The 19,226-nt window shown below is 43.7% G+C and overlaps 1 protein-coding gene across 7 annotated transcripts in view; it reads left to right on the forward strand.

Annotated features, from left to right (window-relative positions):
• ESRRB (estrogen related receptor beta) overlaps positions 1-19,226 on the forward strand; it is a 128,766-nt gene that overhangs the window by 39,834 nt on the left and 69,706 nt on the right. For 2 of the 7 annotated variants that reach the window (XM_082760669.1, XM_082760675.1), the window contains exon 1: positions 4,974-5,303. The exons of the other annotated variants lie outside the window; for them this stretch is intronic. In XM_082760669.1, coding sequence (XP_082616795.1) covers positions 5,254-5,303 — 50 coding nt within the window. In that variant the 5' untranslated portion in view covers positions 4,974-5,253. Of the gene's footprint in view, positions 1-4,973; positions 5,304-19,226 lie in introns of those variants that run through there. 7 annotated transcript variants of the gene reach the window in all.

The raw sequence follows: 19,226 nt of genomic DNA on the forward strand, positions 1-19,226 counted from the left end.
TGGGAGAGCCACGGTTGTCATGTCTGCTGAAGGGTCTGTGGTGGCTAAACAGAATTTCAAGACCCCTTGATTCCATGTTGCCTCCCTACTCTTGGTGGCTAAGCAAATAGCCCAAGTGCTGCTCTGTGGACACCTGGGATTATGGCTGGGGAAAGGTTCATTTCTGCTTTGCTGCAATTTGGAGAGAGTCTGGGAAATAGCGGTGAGTGTGCTAGTAGATGATGTGTAGCTGTCAGTTTGGATAAAATCACTTTCCAGTCAATGTCTTGGCCATGTTCTGCTCAACCAAGGTGGCCCAACTGAGGGTTACTGTAATACATCACAGGAAACACATCAGCAACAGGTCAAAATGTGGAGCTGGGACACAGCCCTCCTTTGAGATTTTCTAAGTCTACAAGATCAATCTACTTCAGTAATTACCTACCTTTTTTGAGGACGATTGCTGACTGCTTAGTTAAACAAGAGCTTGGCAAAGTCTGGCTGACGAAGTAGATTGACAAAACATGGAAGCAGATAAATTGTACTATTTCTGAGTAAGGGAGGGTAGAAGTCCATATTAAATACCCCAGCAAACTGATGATGCGAGAGCGATAAAAGCATAATCCCAGCTATAAAACTTACTCTCTTGCCTCCCTCATACAAAAGAAAGTATGTTTCTTACTATGAGGTCTTTGAAAATCTAGAAAATGGTATCTCTTCCTATTTAGTAAAACACTCAGTGCCTGGCTCTTACTCTGATGCCCTGTTTTGAATTTTGTAAAAGTTAATATGGCTTCTCCTAGCTTATCTTTGTGTGTGTGTATCTGGGCACTTTCATCTAGGATGCCAACAGGACTGTGTTCTGCTCTGGAAGCAGAACTTGTCCTGCTATTAACACTGCAAAGACAAAAGCAGGTATGGAAAGACAAAAAACAGCACTGGCCCTCCAAAAGTAGGGGTTATTAAAAGAAAGTTTTAACTTCTCATTGATAATGGAAGGATTACATTTGTCTTCTCTCGAGGCTCCTAACATTGCTGTATCTGAACACAAAACAGGAAAAAGTCAGAACCTAATGAAGGTCGTGTTTTGGGGATAGGGAATTCCAAGTCAAAGCAGGACAGTAAGGGTTAAGATACGTATTCAGAGCCATGCTGTGCTGCATATTGCTCAGATTGATCTTGGGCAAGTCACATAACCTCTTTATGATATGATTTGACATCTATAGGTTGAGAATTATTGTTTCCAAAACTAGGTAATGCTTGAAGCATGTCTTAGGATGTTCGGATGGGCAGTTAGTTAAAAATAACAATGCGAAAACTATTTCCTGCTTAGATGTTGAGCTTAGCACTGATGGTGGTGATGCCTTTTAGATGGAATATATTGTTCAGGAGGCCAATTAAGAGGTTTTGGAGGAAATAAAAATCAATATGGAGTTTGGTAGAGATCAACAAATTGTGTTTGGTGGGGACAGGGAGCTGTTTTGTTTAGGCGTAGGGAGGGAAAATAGAACCGAGCCTCAAAACAAAGAAGGTGGTTTTGTCCACATGGGTCGAGTCTGTATCTGAGATAGGTGGAGCAAGGGGTGATATATGTGGGAGTGGCAAATGCCCACCAGTGAGCAGGGACTTGTGCTCAGAGGACCTAAGTTTCTCTCCACAGTTACTAACCTCCTTGCAAAGCGGAGGGATCAGGGCATGCAATGCAGTGACTTCTGTGAAGTCCAAGCAGTACTATTGGCCTCTGAAGTGTAAAAGGGTTGTCTTCTAAATTCATCCCAATGGTCCGTGTGTAACTGCTGTTTCCTTAAATTAATTGGAAGCTGGGAAAGGCTTCTTATTGAGCTCCTTTTCCCCACTGGACAAGGCAAGAGTGTGTGTACACGAGTCTGTCTGCTCAGCTTAGCTCTCCTAATTCAGGGTTTTGCCCTGTGTACCTCCTCATTGACTTCCTTGTGAGAATACAATAGTATGGCCTTCATAAAAGGGAAAAAAAAATCCCAAACCCTTGAAAGTAACTGGATATCTCCGTCTGCTGTACATGTATTTTCCTTATTCACAAAAAAATAACCTTATCAACAAGTGAAATCAAGTTTGTTTGGCATGATTTGCAAGTTGCTCCCATATTAGTCCAAATGAAATTTCTGTCAGTCAATCAGTCAGCTTGCTGGAAAGTTGATTATTATTTCCATGATAAAAATTGGAAAAAAAAAAAAAAAAAAAAAAAAGTAAAAAAGCTAATCCATCAAAAATAGCGTAGTTGTTAAAAGCTGGGGGGAAAAGTTCTAGAGAAATTCTTAATCTGTCATCTCTTGGAAGAGCCAGTGAAAGTACAAAAGATGTCTTTGCATTTCTTGCTTTCTATCCTGGGAGGGGGGAGTTTGTGTGTCTCAAAGACCTGGTGCTGCTGTGGCTCCATCCTAGGCTAGCGCTGATGGAAAGCTCTTGCTCCACATTGGGGTCGTTGTGAGAAGAACTGGGGGCCTCAAAATCCAGGGACTGCCTTATGATTGTTATCCCACCAGGTCACACTTGCCAGGGCAGGGCTTGGTCAGGCCAGCAAACAAAGACTGTGCTCGTGGGGGCAGCTTGCTTTGCTGTTGTATGCGCCGTTCTGCCTTGTGTTTACCCAAACTGGGGCTTTTGGCTTCCAGATCTGGCAGCCTGAGTCCTTGTTCTGGCACTTTTTTCACAACATGCATTGGAAAGAAGTTCATGGTGGGATCCGTGTTCCCTTCTTTATTCTTGGGGGGGAAGAGAAATTTGGCGAAAGCTGTGAGAAGAGCGCAAGCAAGCACGGGGGTTGCAAAGGAAGCTGAAGCCTCCTGAAGTTCCAAAGCCAGCCTGCAGGACTCCTGTCCCCTTCCGTAAGAAATTCAAGCGCACAGGTCAGGCACAGCCAGCAGAGGTAATTCCTTTCCAGCCTTCTGAGAAAGGAAGAGCCAGGCCTTTGCACAGCTCCTCTCAAGGTGGGGGAAGCACCATTTGTTCGTTTGCACTGGGTCAGAAGAGATTAAAGTTACATTTCTGCACCCCTCTGTAAATACCCACCTTACCCGGGGAGTTCTCTGTCAGCAGCAGCCCATTTCCAGAGCACAAACCCACCATTGTGCTGCCGCTATCAGTTAATTCGGCCCTGTGGACCTTGTGCCAGGCGATCACATTGGCCCCTGCTTGCCTCACCTCGGCCTGAATAAAACTTAAAGAGACAAATTAAAACACTGGCTGCTGGGCAAGCAGAACATGCCTGCTGGGCCATTCCCCCCCAGTGTCCCATTCACCCAGAGCCCACCCCAATCTCTGCACAGCCGGGATGCAGCCGGTGAGCATCTTTCTGGAGAAAATCACTTTCAGCCAAAACCAGCTCCCTGCAAGTATCCTAGCTGCTCTTGGGCTGTAGCCTCCCCACGTCCTGGCCCTGTGTGCCTCCCCAGGCTCCCACGCTGCTGCGCATCAGGACCACCCTGGTGCTGGTTTCCTCCTCCTTGACCCTCTTTGAATCAAGTGTTCCCCGGCGTGGATGGTGAGACTCCTTCCTGACAGTCTTGGGCCCTACTCGTGCTGCCCCCAAGCCCTTGTCCTCTGCCTCATTAACGTTTAAAGCATCTTAGAGTTTCCACAGTGCTGATGTATCACTTGGGTGTGCAAAGATACATGTGTGTATGTTTCCATTTGCTTTAATCCTGCTTCCTGGATGGATGTATGGTCTGAATTTTGTGTCACCTGAAACACTCAGGTGAGCAGACTCTCTGCTGTACTTATAAAACTGCAGATGGGTCCTTGCTCTGGCTCCCATTTTCTAACCTAAGTATCTGTTCTCCTTAACTTCTTCGCAGAAGCCTGCCACCATAACAGATTTCTCATTTGTGGGATATCCTTAGGCTGCCTTATCTTAAGGGAAGTTGATCAGAGTCACCCAGCTTGTCCCCCGCAGCTGGGGGACACACCAGGGCATACCATTGCTTTGTAGGGTAGTTCTGTTGCATTTCCTGTAGTGGCTAAGATCTCTGGTAGAGGGTGTAGTGCAGAAGTTACACTGACAGCAGCGAAGGAGATGGTTTGCAGCGGCTGTGACTTTGACCATTCCTCTTTTTGGGATAGGATCTGCTTCAAGTTTCTACAAATACTGATTAGACTAAAACTTTTTGTACAATTTGGTGCTTGCTGCCACCAAACCACAGTGCCTTTTCTGCTTTGCTGTACAGGCCCCCTCATCTGACAAGCTCTGGGAGCTCATCGCTCCTCCAGGTGTGTTACATTCACCTCAACTTCGATCCTGTGTCTTGTATTAAGGAAGAACATTGTAGCTCCAACATTTTTCTTTTTGTTTGCCTGATACAGGAGAGCGAAGTCTTAACCCGGGTGTTTGTATTTCCCATTTTAAAAGGCCTCTGGTTTATCAGTGAAGGTAATTTCGATATATTTGACTGATTTCTAAACGGGAAGTGTGGAAGAGGGACAGGGGAGGTTTGCATGAGCGCAGGTGGGAAGGCAAAAGGTCGGCAGCAGTGGCCGGGTAGCCCCTGTAGGACACCTCTGCGTGAGCCGTGCTGTCAGTGCTGTGCCGGAGAGCTTTGGGTGCTTCTGTAAAGATGCTCCTCAGCGAGCTTCCTGCCTTGTGGCATCCCCGCGGTACCTGCAGTGCAATCGCACAGGTGTGAACACACGCGTGGGAACGGTGACAGCCCGTGCATGCAGGCAGAGCTTCCCAAGTGCCTTCCGCGGGGAGAGCTGCGTGTGCCCGGGGCCGTGCCACGCGTGGCCGGGGCTGCGGGGCTGCCCCCGGGGCGCCCACCCCGGCCCTGCCCCGGGAATCTCGGCGCCTGCGGCCCCGCTGCCGGCGCCCCCCCCGGTCCCCCCTCCCCGGGCCGGGCCTCCCCCAGCCGCCCCGCAAGCCCGGCCCCCGCTCGGGAGCCAATGGCCGCCCTGCCGGCTCCTGCCGGCTCCCGGCGTTAAAGCTACAGCGGGGCTCGGGCCGGACAAATCCCCCGTGGCCGGGTCCTGCGCGCCGCCCGCCTCCCGCCGCCGCCGCCGCTCCGTGGCCGCCCGGCAGGGAGCTGCCGCCCGCTCCGCCGGGCTCGGCCACTTCGCTCCTTTCCTTCCCCCGCTCCACCTCCTGCCTGCTTTTTTTTTTTTTTTTTTTTTAATTATCATTATTATTTTCTTCCTTTTGCTCTCCCCTTATTTATTAATTTATTTTTTATTATTTTTATTTATTTTATTATTATTATTTTTTTTTAATTTTCTCCTCCGACCGGGAATGCTCAAACTGGACTGATGGACATTTCCGAGCTCTGCATCTCCGACCCGCTCGGCTACCACAACCAGTGAGTTGCACCGTGCCTTGCCGGGCTGTGCCCAGCCGTGCCGGGGGCGGGACGGGACGGGACAGGACGGGACAGGGCAGGGCAGCGACCCCCAGCCCAGCCACCGCCGGGGGGAGCGCCCGGGGGTGGCTCTGGGGGGCTCTCGGCTCCTGTCCCTGCAACTTGGGGCCGCGCTGCCTCAGCCGGGAGCCGGCTGCCAACGCTCCGCGCCGCGGTCCTGCCGGCGCAGTTTGACTTTCCGTCGGTGCCGGGGTTTTTTTTTATTAGATGAGTTACTGCCAGGCGTCTTTAAAGAGACGTGCGTAGGAAATTGCAGAAAGTGGATGCGTGTTTTTTTTTTTTTTCCTATTTTTTATTATTATTTTTTTTAACCAAAAAAGTCCAATTTTACCCGAAATCCCCCCTGGAAACGTACTTTCCCACGGCTTTCTATTCGGGTAGCCCGCCCTGGGAAAGAGTGGAGCGAGCAGGAGGGCTGGCGAGCAGAGCAGGCATCGAGCAGGCATCCCGAGCTGGGATCGCTGGCACATACCTTAGCACCTGCCACTGCTCTTTGTATTCCGAACTGGGCTGTGCCTGGCGATGCCGCGTTCAAAAGCACTTTAACCTGCTAAGTTTGGCTCGATCCTTTCGGGGAAGTTAGGAAAGAAGGCGAAATCTTTTCAGCGTTTGCATCCAGCCCGCTGGAACGATTCATTTCCACGCGCGTTTCTCCTCTCCGATAAATCTCAGCCTGAGCTGAGTCCCCTTTTGTGTGTTTGCATGTTAATAATCCGTGTGTCACCTACGCAGGTTCTGTGGTGTCATGAGATGTGGGAGCGAAGCAATTTTGTCTGTTTCATTGCTTTTGTTTTCAGAAGAACACCTTGTATTTAGTAAAATTTAAACACTTAAAAACCCCCCAAAGATACTTACCCCCCTTTCCTCATTACAGCTGTCTTTTACCTGTCTTCCTGTCTCATTTGCCCATATTTCCATCTGTCCTTACACACATTTCTCCTTCCTTTAATCCCCTGCTTCCAGCAGTTTCATTAAAATGAGACTTAGTATTGTTAATACAAATTAATAATCTAACCCATGTGATTTTCCTTTCCCCACTGGTACTTCACTTGTGGCTGCTCCATTTTGAATTAAAAATAAACAAACAGTTTCTTAAGGGAAATGTATTCTGTATGCCGCTGGGAGTCTTGGAATATTTAGTCAAAAATAGAAAGTGCATTTACCTTCATTACAAATCAACAAAAAACAACAAAACAAAATGCCACAATCAAAAGCTAGATCATTATCGCTTACTGTGTTGTCTGTTAACTTTTTCCTTTTATTTGTTCTACTTTGGGAATTGAGAAAAGGAACTCAAACAACGTGAAAACAGCAAGAAAGAATCTGCGTGGGGGATTGCTGCTCACCCTTGCTACTTCACCACGGGCTCTCAGGCAGCGCCCAGTAATGTCAAGGGCGCCTTGCCCATGTTCACAACTCTTTGGCTGCAGAGCAGACAGATGAAGGTGGCCCTGGGGGAAGTGCCACTGAGCCCCTACAGCTTTACAGTACACATGGAGGGCTGATTTTTGAGAAGAGAAAGTGTCGGAGTGCTGTCAGTTTAGAGAAGTGCTTGGCTTGGTTTTGTGTGCCAGCTAACCTTTTTTTAACATTGCTGAGGCTGGGGAAGGGAGACCAAGAAATATGAATTTAAATATTTTCATCTCTATATTTTTTTTATTTGATGAGTACAATGACAATGCAGGGAAATGTCTAAGTCTGGAAAAAGTTATTGAGAGAAGGAAAAGGTATGAGAAGCCTTAAAAACACAGTATAATTAAAGGTGTCTGTGCAGTGTGTCAGGTGCTGCTTTGATTTACATTTTGGTTTTGTTGAGGGTAGATTTCGGATTGCATTCTTATAGCTGAGGGGAAAAGTTGGTCCAATATATACCTCTTTAGCAATTTCTACCTTCCACTGTAAGACAATTATATTGTGAACATATCGTGCAAATACAGGGATTGTAGTTGCGCCTGGATCGCTACCTAGTTGTGTGAGCATATTATCCTTATGGTACTGATCTACTCATTGTTCTGACTGCTGGGCTTTTTAGCCACTAAAAAGACTTTCATAGTTATTTTCCTCATTTAAAAAAATAATGCTTTTAATTATGTGTGCAGCATTTTTAGTCAAATTAAACCTTAAATTAAGAGTGAAATTAAAAATATTGCAAACTGCCTCTTCTTGCTTAGTTGCCTGTTAGGCTATAGCAAATAATGGGGGGAAGAGAAGTGGACGTGGTCACTCAATACGTGATCCATACAGTTACCTGGAAACTGTATTTCACCTTGCAATTATTGAGAGAGAATGAACGAGGCAAAGGAGAGAAGAAGTGACTCCCTTCACCTTGAAGTTTAAGAACTTGATATTCGTAATAGCCTCGCAACTGAACAAAAAGTATCTGAGCAAAGGAATTCACTGTCCCTCGTCGTGCTCTTTAGCTTTTGGATTTGTCTTCCTGAAGCAGTGAAAGTTCCCTTTCCTCTGTCTGAGTGTGTTGAGCTGAATGATTGCACCAGGAACCTGAGGAAGTCCTGGTCAGCGGGTTGTGTGGCTTCCCTCACTGCAGGATCTTGCAGTGAGAGTAAGAAAATGCTTATGCCTAATTCTGACCCTCTGTGCATGTGTCCTATGGCAGCTATGTGTTTGGTTTCTTGTACAGGAATCCACGCTTAAGCGACCACTACCTACCTTTTGGTACTGACCTTTGGGCAAATTATTCCTGGGGTAGGTGCTGCAGCTCCAAGGGAGAAGCTTTTGTATGAGTTCGAATTGGCAAACTAACAAAGGCAACGATTTGTACCTGCGGTTTGTCTCTCAGGTGAGGCATATGGTGAGAATACATTAGTTACACTGCGCTGACAACGTCTGTCTGCAGTACGGTGGGAAGGGAACGCGTGTGCAGACACCAGGAATATGCACCTGGACACATCAAATGTGGGATTATATTCACACAAATGCATGTGTGCATATAGAAATGTATATTGTAGCTATGTGCACATACATACGGTCATGCTGAATATCAGTGTTATGTGTACCTCATACGCAAAGCTGAGGCTGTTTCAAAGGAGAGTGAAATAGGGCAGTTTTACTTTTTTAGTTTAACTTCCATGTCCCAGAGATATTTTTTTCTGCCATGCTAGATTTGCTACTAGAAATACTGATAGGACTACAAAACTGCCATCTCTGTTTCTAATTAATATTCTACATGACAGACAGAAACTGACCAAGTAACCATAATGAAGGGAAAATAAAAATCATTGGCAAATAAGGGCATCCTGCCAGATGCTATGTCTCTTACACAGTTTCCTCTGATGTACAAGAAAGACACATGAGTCACTGATCTGATAAAAATGAAAATTATTTTATGAGCAGAAGGAAGAAGTTGAAAGGGATATCTGATATATTTGATAGAGAGACGGAAAGGTATAACACTGGAATTTTAAGTCAATGAAACAGTGAATTCCGGACCCGGCAGAAGAGAATTGACGAAGTTATTGTCACTGACTCTAATGCACTGACCGAGGAAATGTGACTTAATTTGAGAGGTTACTGGAAATGTCCATATTCTGTGAATGGGAGGAAATCTGAGTCAGAGAAGCTGAATGCAATGGTCTGCTCTGACTATCTCTGAAAATCTGGGATAGGGAGGAGTTGTTAATTGGGGAGAATGGGGAGGGAGCTGTGGGTTTTATTGACAGACTGAATTGAAAAACCTCTGTAAGGGAAATGGCCTAGTTGCGGGGTTCCTGACTAGGTTCCCATCACAGAATGGGGTCTTGCTACACTGAGCGTATTGAGCATGAGGCTGATGAGGAAATTGGTACCTTTACAGTATTTGTATCAACTTTTCCCTCCTCTTTCAATTCCGTTTGTAAAAGTAAAGATGGTCTAATCATTATCAATTATTGAGAAATATGGAAAGATCAATATATTAAAAAAAAAAATAGGATTTTTTTCATTGCATTGATTTGAAGTAATCAATAAATATTGCATTTAGCCTGAGAGGGGAAAGACTTTGGAGAGATTGCATCAGAGAAAGTTGCTGTGACAGAGATTTCACATCCCGTTTTCTTCCTCTCCCAGAGAACGTTGCTCCATCCTCAGTGCCCTTTTTGCTGATATTCCCCAGCCCTGTGTCTGCTCCGTTTCTACTGCTCAGAATTTAACATCATCTGAAATATCCTGTATTTTTCAAATGATTTTAGTTCAATACGAAGTTCTGTTGTGCATTATATCAGTGGGTCTCTGTCAGTTTTGCCAGGACTCAAAGGACACAAGCGCTCTTAGCGGATGGAAGAAGGGAGAAGGGAAAAAGCTTAAAGCTGAGGCCAGATGAACTTCATAATTTCTGTGGGGAGTGTGGTAGAATTGCTTCAGAGTGGAAAAGTAGAAAAAGATGCTGATAAGCCTTGGATCTGAAAGCCAAAATCCTTTCTCCAGCTTCTTCTAATTCCTGCTGCTCAGTTTAGGAGTCAGGGGTCATAGCAGCCGCCGGTGTTAGAAGCCAATAGCTCCATCGCAGATTGTGGAGACTGGGAAATTCTTCCCAATAAGACCTATTTTTTATTCCACGGATCTACTGACATTAACTTTACAGCCAGAACACAACAGAATTTTTAGTTTGTGCACTGTGAGGAAGTAAATTTAGCATCTGTCCAGTACCCAGCAGTGAGGTTCCTAGGTAATGCTGCTATAGAAACTGGGGGAAAAAAAAAGCAAGATCAGAGCTTCCACAGAAAACTGTGAATCAGATGGTTGTTTGTGTAGCGAAGGGACTTAACAAAGAAGATATTAGCACTACTCATTCATGGTGACCTTGTTGAAAATAGGAAAATCTTGATTTCTTTCTGTCTTCTGAGTATCGGCTGCCTTTGAGTTGGGAATGTAGTCGTCTCTGCGTGGCTTGCATGTGCAAAGTGCTTGGTGCCTGCCATCGGGAACAGAACATAATTTAGTTTTATTTATTACTAATAGTTCTTCAGCTCGTGAGTTTTACTTGTTAGGAATTAAATTGTAGTAACTCACTCTGGGTCTTTGTCCATGCTTTCTGTGCTGGCTCTCTCTCAGGCTTTGCCCTGACTCTTCAGAGCAAGAGAGGTGCCCACAAAATGATCCTCGCCTCTGGAGCACTGTGTACTTTGCCTCTTCCAGGGCTTGCAAGTGTGGCTGCTGGCAGTGACTGTCTGCGAGGAGAAACATGCCTGCTCAAGGTGGAACGCACTGTATATTAATATATTTGTCATGTTTGTAATTGCAAATGTAATTAGCAAACAAGCTCTGGGGGATTGAGGACTTGAAACTTTCACTGCACATCATTTGACCCCATCTTGACTGGACGGGAGCTTGTATGCCACTGTTAACCCTTGCTGCTCTTGCAAAGAAATGCTCCTTTTGGTCTGACTGCTGCGAAGTTTGCTGTTTGGTAGGTGTCTTTTTTTCTTTTTTTTTTTCTTTTTTTCCCTACGAGTAGCTTTGTACCTGTATTTGCTAATACCTTCTTTTATTGTGATGGCAAGCGCTTATGTTCCTCCCGCAACACACGCACTAATACTTTCTCTCCTAGCATTTCTGACACAGTCTGGAAAGCATTCTGCAATGCCCTTTGTGAAGAGCACTGTGTACCAGTAAGTGCTTTTGCATACTGAGCTGTTCAGTGCATTCCTATCACCACAGGCAACGTTACTATTCAGTGCCCCTTGCACTTCGCAGAGACAACTTGCGAAAAGCAGGTGGCAAGCTGTTATCACACAACCTGCGATGGCTCTGTGTCCCTGCTGAGCTGGAATTTTCTTGCACTCCCTTTCTGAATGGGGGAGGAAAAAATGGATAAAAAATCCTGTTCATTTTGTGGGATCCCAGCAAATCTCCGTATAGTTACCCTTAGGCTGACTTTGTCGTCCTACAAAAAAATATTCCAGCCCCTTAAGGATTTAGTGAATAGCACAGAATCCATTCATAAAGTCACAAACTTGTGTGTATATAAAGAAAAGAGGACTCCTTTGCTTTTTCATGCAAATATCAACTCATTTCTTTAATTTTTCATTTTCAAGATAAGACTTAAGTTGTAATAAAATGGCAATGGTAGTACTGTTCTTGTTTTGGAAAGGGTTTTATTTATTCCTGCATTTTTGTGCATGTTTGAGGAAATTTATTAAACACAGAGATGGGTAGCTGTTTTCGTACAATTTTTGTCGTGGCTGTAAGGACATCTCACAAATATTGCGTCCAGTTGAAAGCTGGCAAGGAAAAGGAAGCCTGTTCTAGTTTGTTCTTGGTAGGGTGAGAGACGCTGATGAGAACCCCTTACCTTCAGTCCAGATTTTCCTTTTCTGATCCTCGAAATGCTGTCGGATTTACCATGTATTTTAAGGGTCACATATTTTTCTTAAATTAGAAAAGCCTATAATGTAGGAGATGGGAGTGTGCCTGGGACCTTCAGTTTAGAGTATCCTGCGTAACAGGAGACGATTTCTTATCATAGCACCTTTTGTTTTGAACTGATTGTCTATTTTACTGCAGCTGTTTTTACATGAAGATGTCTTGTTGCTCTGTGTCTACTCTTCTGAAAGGCTGCTGGTACATATGGCATATTAAGAAGTGTTATTTTCTAATTTTTCCCCTTTTTCTCCTGGCACTTTAAAGTTCCCTTTAGTAATAATGGCCCTCAATCTCCGGTGATGGAGCCGTCACCGTGAACAATGCTGGTGAGTGTATTGTCTCGCTGTCCTTTTACTCAAGAGAAAGGTCAAAAGAACAGCTTTAAAAAATGTTCAATTCTCCTGTTATGATTTTGCATATGGAGGTGGTCATTTTTAGAATGTGCAAACACTTGGGTGAAAATAAGACAGGAATACGATTTTCTATCAGTTGCTGCTGGTACCTTTTTAAAAACGTGCTGACGTGAACCATCACAAACCGGGTTTCTCACTGAAACTTACACCATTTTGTATATTAAAAAATTAAAGGATGCTACAGAATTATTGTTCAACAGTTTTTATTTTTCTGTAGTCTTCTGTGTAGTTTTTGTTTTTATTCAGTCAATCTGACAACTTTCTAATTCTCAGCCATATTATTTATTTCCCGATTTAAGAAATTATACCTATCTAGATGAGATTTTCACAGATTTGGCAATATGACGAGGGAGAATATAGGGTGCTACTGATTTCAGGGACTTGATTCAGAATTCTTTCTGGTGCACAGAAGCAGAATTAGTCTTTATACGTTTTTAAAGTATACATTTCCTTTATACTTTGTTTTTTATTCTTTAAAGCAATCTTCAATTTATACAGAAATTTTAAGGAATTGCAGCATTTTTATTTTTCTTTGTTTCAGGACTATGTATGGCATGCAAATGCCATTTAGTTTTAAACAGTTCAGAAAGTGCAGTAGAGGAATAAGAGGCATTTAATCCTCTGGAACGTGGAACACACCAATTCAGTTCTTCAGCCCTTTCTCAGACTTATGGTTTGTTGCTTCTACATTTTACCTCTGAGTTTGATTCAGTTACTTTGTAGTTTTTGTGTTTCTGCTGATAGAGTTCTTTGAGTCGTTTTTGGAGTCTAGGGGGGTAATGGTACAGGGAGATGCTGAGGCCATTCTCTTGTGAAACTGAAAGCCCTGCAGCCTATTGCCTGACACGCTTTAGTAGAGGTTTTTTGTTATCAGATTCGTCTGTAGTGCAGAGGTATCTGGATGGATCAGAGCTGTCCCTACACCTAACTGCATTAAGCAGTGGCTTCCAAGCGGTTTGGTGTAGCCCGCAACGCAGCCTGCCCAGGGACAGGGGCAGGGAGGGGGCCACAGGTACAACCCAGCCTCGCTTTCAAAGCCACGGAAATCCCAGCATGGGGACTTGCTTTTCAGTGCTTGGGCTTTGTGAAGGATGCTAACTTTGCTTCTTGTGGGTTCTTTTTGCTGTAGTACATTGTAGCAAATGTGACCTTCTGAAAATGATGGTTAAGTGCATTGACGTGTCTGTATGTATTACTTTACATAGATGATGCCAGATGCGTCTCCCTCAGAATAATTGATGCAAGTTGCGTAGTGGCACCAAGCAGGCTGTAAAGGACTAGAATGAGTCAAAGTATGACAGAAACAGTTTTCTTGCGTAGAGATCTGCAAGTGTATGAATGTACGTCTAGCAGGAGATGTGTGTGCATACTTATTTTTAAAAGGATGTGCACACACTAAGTTAATGGAAAATACATGTATAAAACTGATCATTTTATATATAATGACATGTTCATTCTATGCTGTGTATGTGCACTATTTCACTCGAACAGTTATCTCTACAATGTTTCTTCATACCCATACTCAAGTTTTTCTGCATGTGGTTGCGTATTTCCGTGTGAGTATGCATGTATAAATGCATAAATACTAAGAATGGGTAAGTCTGTCTGCATCACACGGTTGTGCTGAGTCTTTCTTAATTACAGTTTGTAAATCTTTGGATAGCCTTGCTTGGAAGGTGTTCAGTAAAAGTAGAATGCCGTCCAAATATGCCATACGTAACATTTGTGCTTAAAAAATATTTGGTGTTTTTGTTAGGACTCAGTAGGTATAATAATTAGTAGGTATATAGGGTTAGATGTTACTAAACAACTGTGAATAGCTGTTCTGTTTACACATCAATGCATATTAAAATCTGTGATTTTTAAAGATAAGCAAATATTTTTTAAAAATAAAATGCCACAGGGGAATTTGAAAAACAATGTGCAAGACACAGATCCCGCTACAACATTCTCCAGATAAAGCTGGGCTCTTGTGCCGTAACAAAAAAAAAAAAAAAATCATTGGTTTTGATTTTTGTTTGTTTATTTTACTTATTTATTTATTTATTATATTCTGGTTATTTTGGAAACTTCTTTTTTATTCTTTTTTTTTTTTTTTTTTTTTTCTTTTCAATGCCTTTTTGTTTTTGGAAGGCACGGAATGTAGTTTGCTTTCCTTATGGAATCCCTTGCTTAGAAAGTTATTTGAAGATGGAATGTGCTTTGTGTTTTTCAATACCTATAGTGTTTCTGATCATTCTCTTTTTATTCTTTTAGATGTGGTTTGTTGTTTTTCTTTACTTTAAAACAGAGCAGGTGCTTTTCTTCCAGCAATTACAGTTAGGGGACTGTCATTGCAGAGGGAACTCTAAACCCTAACCGTGGCCATGATCCCTGTATCACTGATAATATGGACTGTAACTGTAGAAATTCCCCCCACTTTTGTGTTCTAACAGGGACTTGTTTTTAAAAGTACGAACAAATTTAATTCTATAGCCATTTTTAATAACGTATTTATGAAACAAACAAACAAAAAGCTCTTGCAGTACAGTGATGTGGTATTTATACTTGCTTTAATGTGCTCATTTTCCTTAGAATTTTCACCCCAGGTGTTCAGGGAAAAACAGATGCAGGTTCCCCCCTCCCATTGTTGGTTGAAAGAAGAAAAAATACCTGCTTTTGGATTGCCTGCTTTTTCACAATACCGTTTCTTTGCCTCAGTCTCTGCAAAATGTTATAGATTCAATTCCCTTGTTGGACCAAGAGTTAAAAATTAATTCATGAATAATAAAAACCAATCAGTCTTGTTGAGTTTAAGAAGGATTAGAAGAAGGGGTTTTGTAGAGAAGCAGTTATATATCTTGGTGCTGATGTTGTTGGACTAATAGATATTGTACTAGGTCCCGTTGGTTATCTGATAGAGGTAGCTGATTTGCAAATAGGATTGTTATCCTGATGACTAACGAGTCTAATATTGCATGGATTAAAAGAGGCCGGGCAGTTGGTGTCTATTATAAGTTCTGGACTCCCTCTTAGGAGATAATTTATTTGATTCAGAAGTGTGCAGATTGAAAAGGGACCAGGTAAATACTGTAAAGGAATGTTTCACGATTCCTTGCCATGCCTGGCATTTTCAAGGAAGGCACCAAATTGCACTGAGCATCAGCTTGCCCGTGCTGGGTAGCTGACCACGGGCTGGTGCAGACATCAGGGTGCCCTGCACTCAGAGCATATAACTGGCAGAAGGCAGGCGCAGAGAAGGAAAAAATCATTATCATCATGAGGTAGAGAAAGGATGTGCTCCCAAAATTTTGTGATGCAAAACCTGATCCTGTCCCTGCAGAGATATATCCTGTAACACGTGAGAGGGGGAGAAGAAGGTGGGAAGACATGGCATGCAGGATCCTTGGGAGGTTAGACACTGATACGCAGCCTGCAGGTGGACTGGCTGTTAGATTTGGGTAGGAATAACGGCAATGTAAATGGAGATGTCCTTCGTGTGGAAGGAGAGTAGTTTTGCTTCCCTCGGTGGGGGACAGGTTTGAGGCTTTGCCTCCACCTGCCCATTGCCCCAGTGCAGGTAGGAGCTGGAGGAGCTCTGCAGCCATCTGCAGGGCTCTGCCGACAGTGCGCCGGGCACCTCGCTCCTGAGGAAGGGGCTGCCTGGGGACCCACCATCACGCCTTTCTTGTCACAGGCTGGCTCGCTGGAAACGTTCAAATTATTTTGCCCTCTAAAAGGTGTATGCGGGTTTCTCCTGGGCACGTTGGCAGTGCTCTCACTGCTGCATTAAGAGAGGGTTTCCATGTTCGAGGACCTTGTGGAGCCTCCAAGGACACTCTCTGTCATCCCTGACCAGCTCTACCCTGCAAACTCCCTTCCTCGTTTTGCTGGTACATATTTGGAAGCTGTCACCACATCCGCAGAGGAGCGATTCCACTGGCTGTGGAGATCTCACGGTAAAGAAGCTTGGTTAGGAGAGAAACCTTAGCGTTTCCCACCTTATTTCTGAAAAACAAGAAGGAACTATGTTACCATCTTTCTGAGTGCATCTTTGGTGCGTTTACATACTGTTTCCTAAATGAAGCAATGTCTTGCTTTTCCTCATTCTTGAGTTGACACAACTGTTTTCTGGTATCTTAAAATATCTAGTTTGTCACTGTTTCCCTAATAACGTGGCAACTAGAATTTTAGGTACATCTAGGTTAAACCTATATGAAGATGAAGTATCCCCTACCCGGTTCCCTGACAGTGTATCTTGATGTCACTTTTGTAGGTGAGTGGCAGCTGGGAGAATAACTGGGTCATTGGGATCTGAATCACGGTGCTCTTGCAGCCTGAGTTAAGAATCACAAGTATATTGGCTTGAAATTCATAACCGGTTCATCAAGAGAATCAATTGTGTCTCGCCAGGAGATGCAGGAATTTATGTAGCTAATTTCTCATCTAGTCTTGTCTGCATCACTATATGATGAACATGTCGGCATACTTGTTTTAAATACTCTCCTTATCTTTTCCCTTACCAGTAGCTGGTTTATTGGGATTCTTTTATTCATAGGATGAATGAATAGCTGCGAGCAGCAAATAAATACAGATTTAACAGGGAACAATCCATTCAGTTTGGGATTGACGTTATATTTACCCCTGTCCCCAGTCCTCAGTGTCTCTAGTTTCTTCTGGGAGAACTACATCTCTCTGGTCTCACTGTAGCTTTGATACTCTCACCAGAGTGCGAGTTCAGATTTGCCACTTCTCATGATATGGACTACTGAACCACGGAAAAAAACCTTTAATAGCCATAGAGAAAAATCTTTGAGGAGGAAGCCATATTAAAATGACTTCTACCTTGACAGAAAACCTTCTGCCAGTAATAATGTAGTCAGTACAGTACTTGCTGCTTTCTAGCAGCAACTACTATGTTAACAGGTTCTGTTTCACTCGCAGCAATAGGTAATTTATATTGGGTTACTTCATCTTCTGAAAGCAACTAACAACCATGAAATGCTGTCAGTGTTGTTGAAGGAAGAGGCTTGTGTTAAGAATTTATATGGGAATCTAGACAAGCAGAAGCCACAAGATGAAGAAACCATCTACAAACTTTGAGTGTGTTTGAGAACTTGCTTTTTAAAATTGTCTTTTAAGGTGCTTTGGACCTGAATTGGCTGTCATTTATACTTGTATAAATGACAAGTAACTGTCAAAATCAGATGGCATACACCAGTGTAAAACTGGCACAAGATTAATACTAGACCATTCAGCTCAACATCACAGTAGAGGAAGATATCCCTTGAACTGCTATAAGAGATCATATTGAAGGGGGGGGAAAAAAAATAAAGTTTTGAATGGAAGGCCAGGAACTAGTCATTTTCCTTGTCTAAAACTCTGCCAGGTGCTGCTGGTGCCTCAGATCACCAGCTGCTTCTTTCAGAGTTCAGGTTTCGTGCTTCCAGTGCATGAAATGATTCTTTCAGCCCTTTGGGAATAATTTGGAGTATGTTGGGGAAGGCTCTATAGTGATAATTGGGGAGCAGTTTGATGCATGGCTAAAATGCACAGAGGACAAAATGCCAAATGAGGTGTGAGAGGAGGTGAAGTGTGAACTTGCTGAAGTTGCAAAGAATATTATTGGGATAAAAACACAACAGAGGAGAGTAAAGCAGGACTCCAAGGAAGCATTCCAACATGTGGGGGATTCCCGAGAGCTCCAGATAAGAATGTCCTTTGCCAAATCCATGAAGATGAAACCAGTGGAAGAAGAAGAAGGCCTGTGCAAAGGAGAAAGACTAGAACATGACAGCTGGGAAGAAGAGACCTGATTCTTGTGTCAAGTTTCTTTTAAGGTGTGTATATATATAAATGCCATCAAACTGAACAGCAATTACATCTTTAGAAACATAGGATTAAGAAAAAATGGAAGGCAAATGTAACAAACCATGCCTTAAGCGAAACGTTCCTGATATCCCCCTGCGGATTGGAAATCTAAGTTGAATGCCGTCTGATTCTTTAGTGTCGTGAAGTTTGCTGCTGCTAGGGAATGTGAAAAGCAATGGCCAGCTATGTTCCACTGTTCTGGACAGGAGATCCAAAGGAGAGTTGATGATGCAGAATGATCTTGAGCATTTTGGATTATATCCTTCCACTGGACAGTGTTAGAGCTGTGTTTGGCTGGAGATGGTGAGCTGGAGGAAAGGTAAACAAAGGCAGAACCCAGGTCATGGAGCTTGAGGTCACACTGTGAGGGAGCAATGGTGGCTGAAAAGCCCAGAGCAGCAGTCCAGTCTCTGTGGCTGCGTCTTGCCTTGTCTAAGGTTTCTGTTTGCAGCATAGTAGGAAAAATCTATTTCTCACCACTTTTCTCGTCCAAATTACTGAACACACACTGATAGTGCATGACCATTTCTTCCTGAAAAAAGTTGGAATTTGAGTACAACAGCTTTAAGGGAAGGAGAGATCACAGGAGGAGGAAGGAAGATTTTGGTAGCACATTTATAGGTTTCAACTGCTGAAATTGAATGAGGATTTGCCTAAAAAAATCTCTTTGTGAGAAATTGTTTCTCTCAGGGCTTTTTAATTCAATGTGCACTGTGTGGCCACTTGGCTGGGAATGGACTTCTCTTCTAATTTGTGGACTCATTTGATCTGTCTCTTTGCCACAAGGAGGAAGTATTGGCGGTGTCCTTGTAAGGTGAGGAAGAAACATGTGTGTAAAGCCTGCCCACACAAGCACGCGGGTCCCTTCCTCCTGACATCCCTCTGTCACTGGCTGAACGCAGAGCCTGCCTCCTGTACCCATGGTGGGGAATCTGGGAGCTGGGTGGTGCTGGGAGCAAATTGCAGTGTGGGGAGATAAGGCATGAGGGCAGCAGGATCTTTCAGAGGGCAAAGGAGCTTTGAAATGGAGCTTTTGACATTGGAAAGAGCTGCTGTGTGTAATGTCATGGGGCCCGAGGAAAGTGAACAGCTCCCGTGGGATGAGGAGATTTATTACAGTGTGTTTAGCATCCCTGCAACTAGAGAAGGAAGATGCGCATCAGCCGCTGGTAGGAGGCCTGTGCTGCACTTCTGCTCCACGGGAGCGGGGAAGACAGGAGCAGTGCATCATTTTGGGGTG

The sequence above is a fragment of the Aythya marila genome, assembly GCF_965140915.1.
Source record: "Aythya marila genome assembly, chromosome: 5".
In the NCBI taxonomy this organism is placed as follows: domain Eukaryota; kingdom Metazoa; phylum Chordata; class Aves; order Anseriformes; family Anatidae; genus Aythya; species Aythya marila.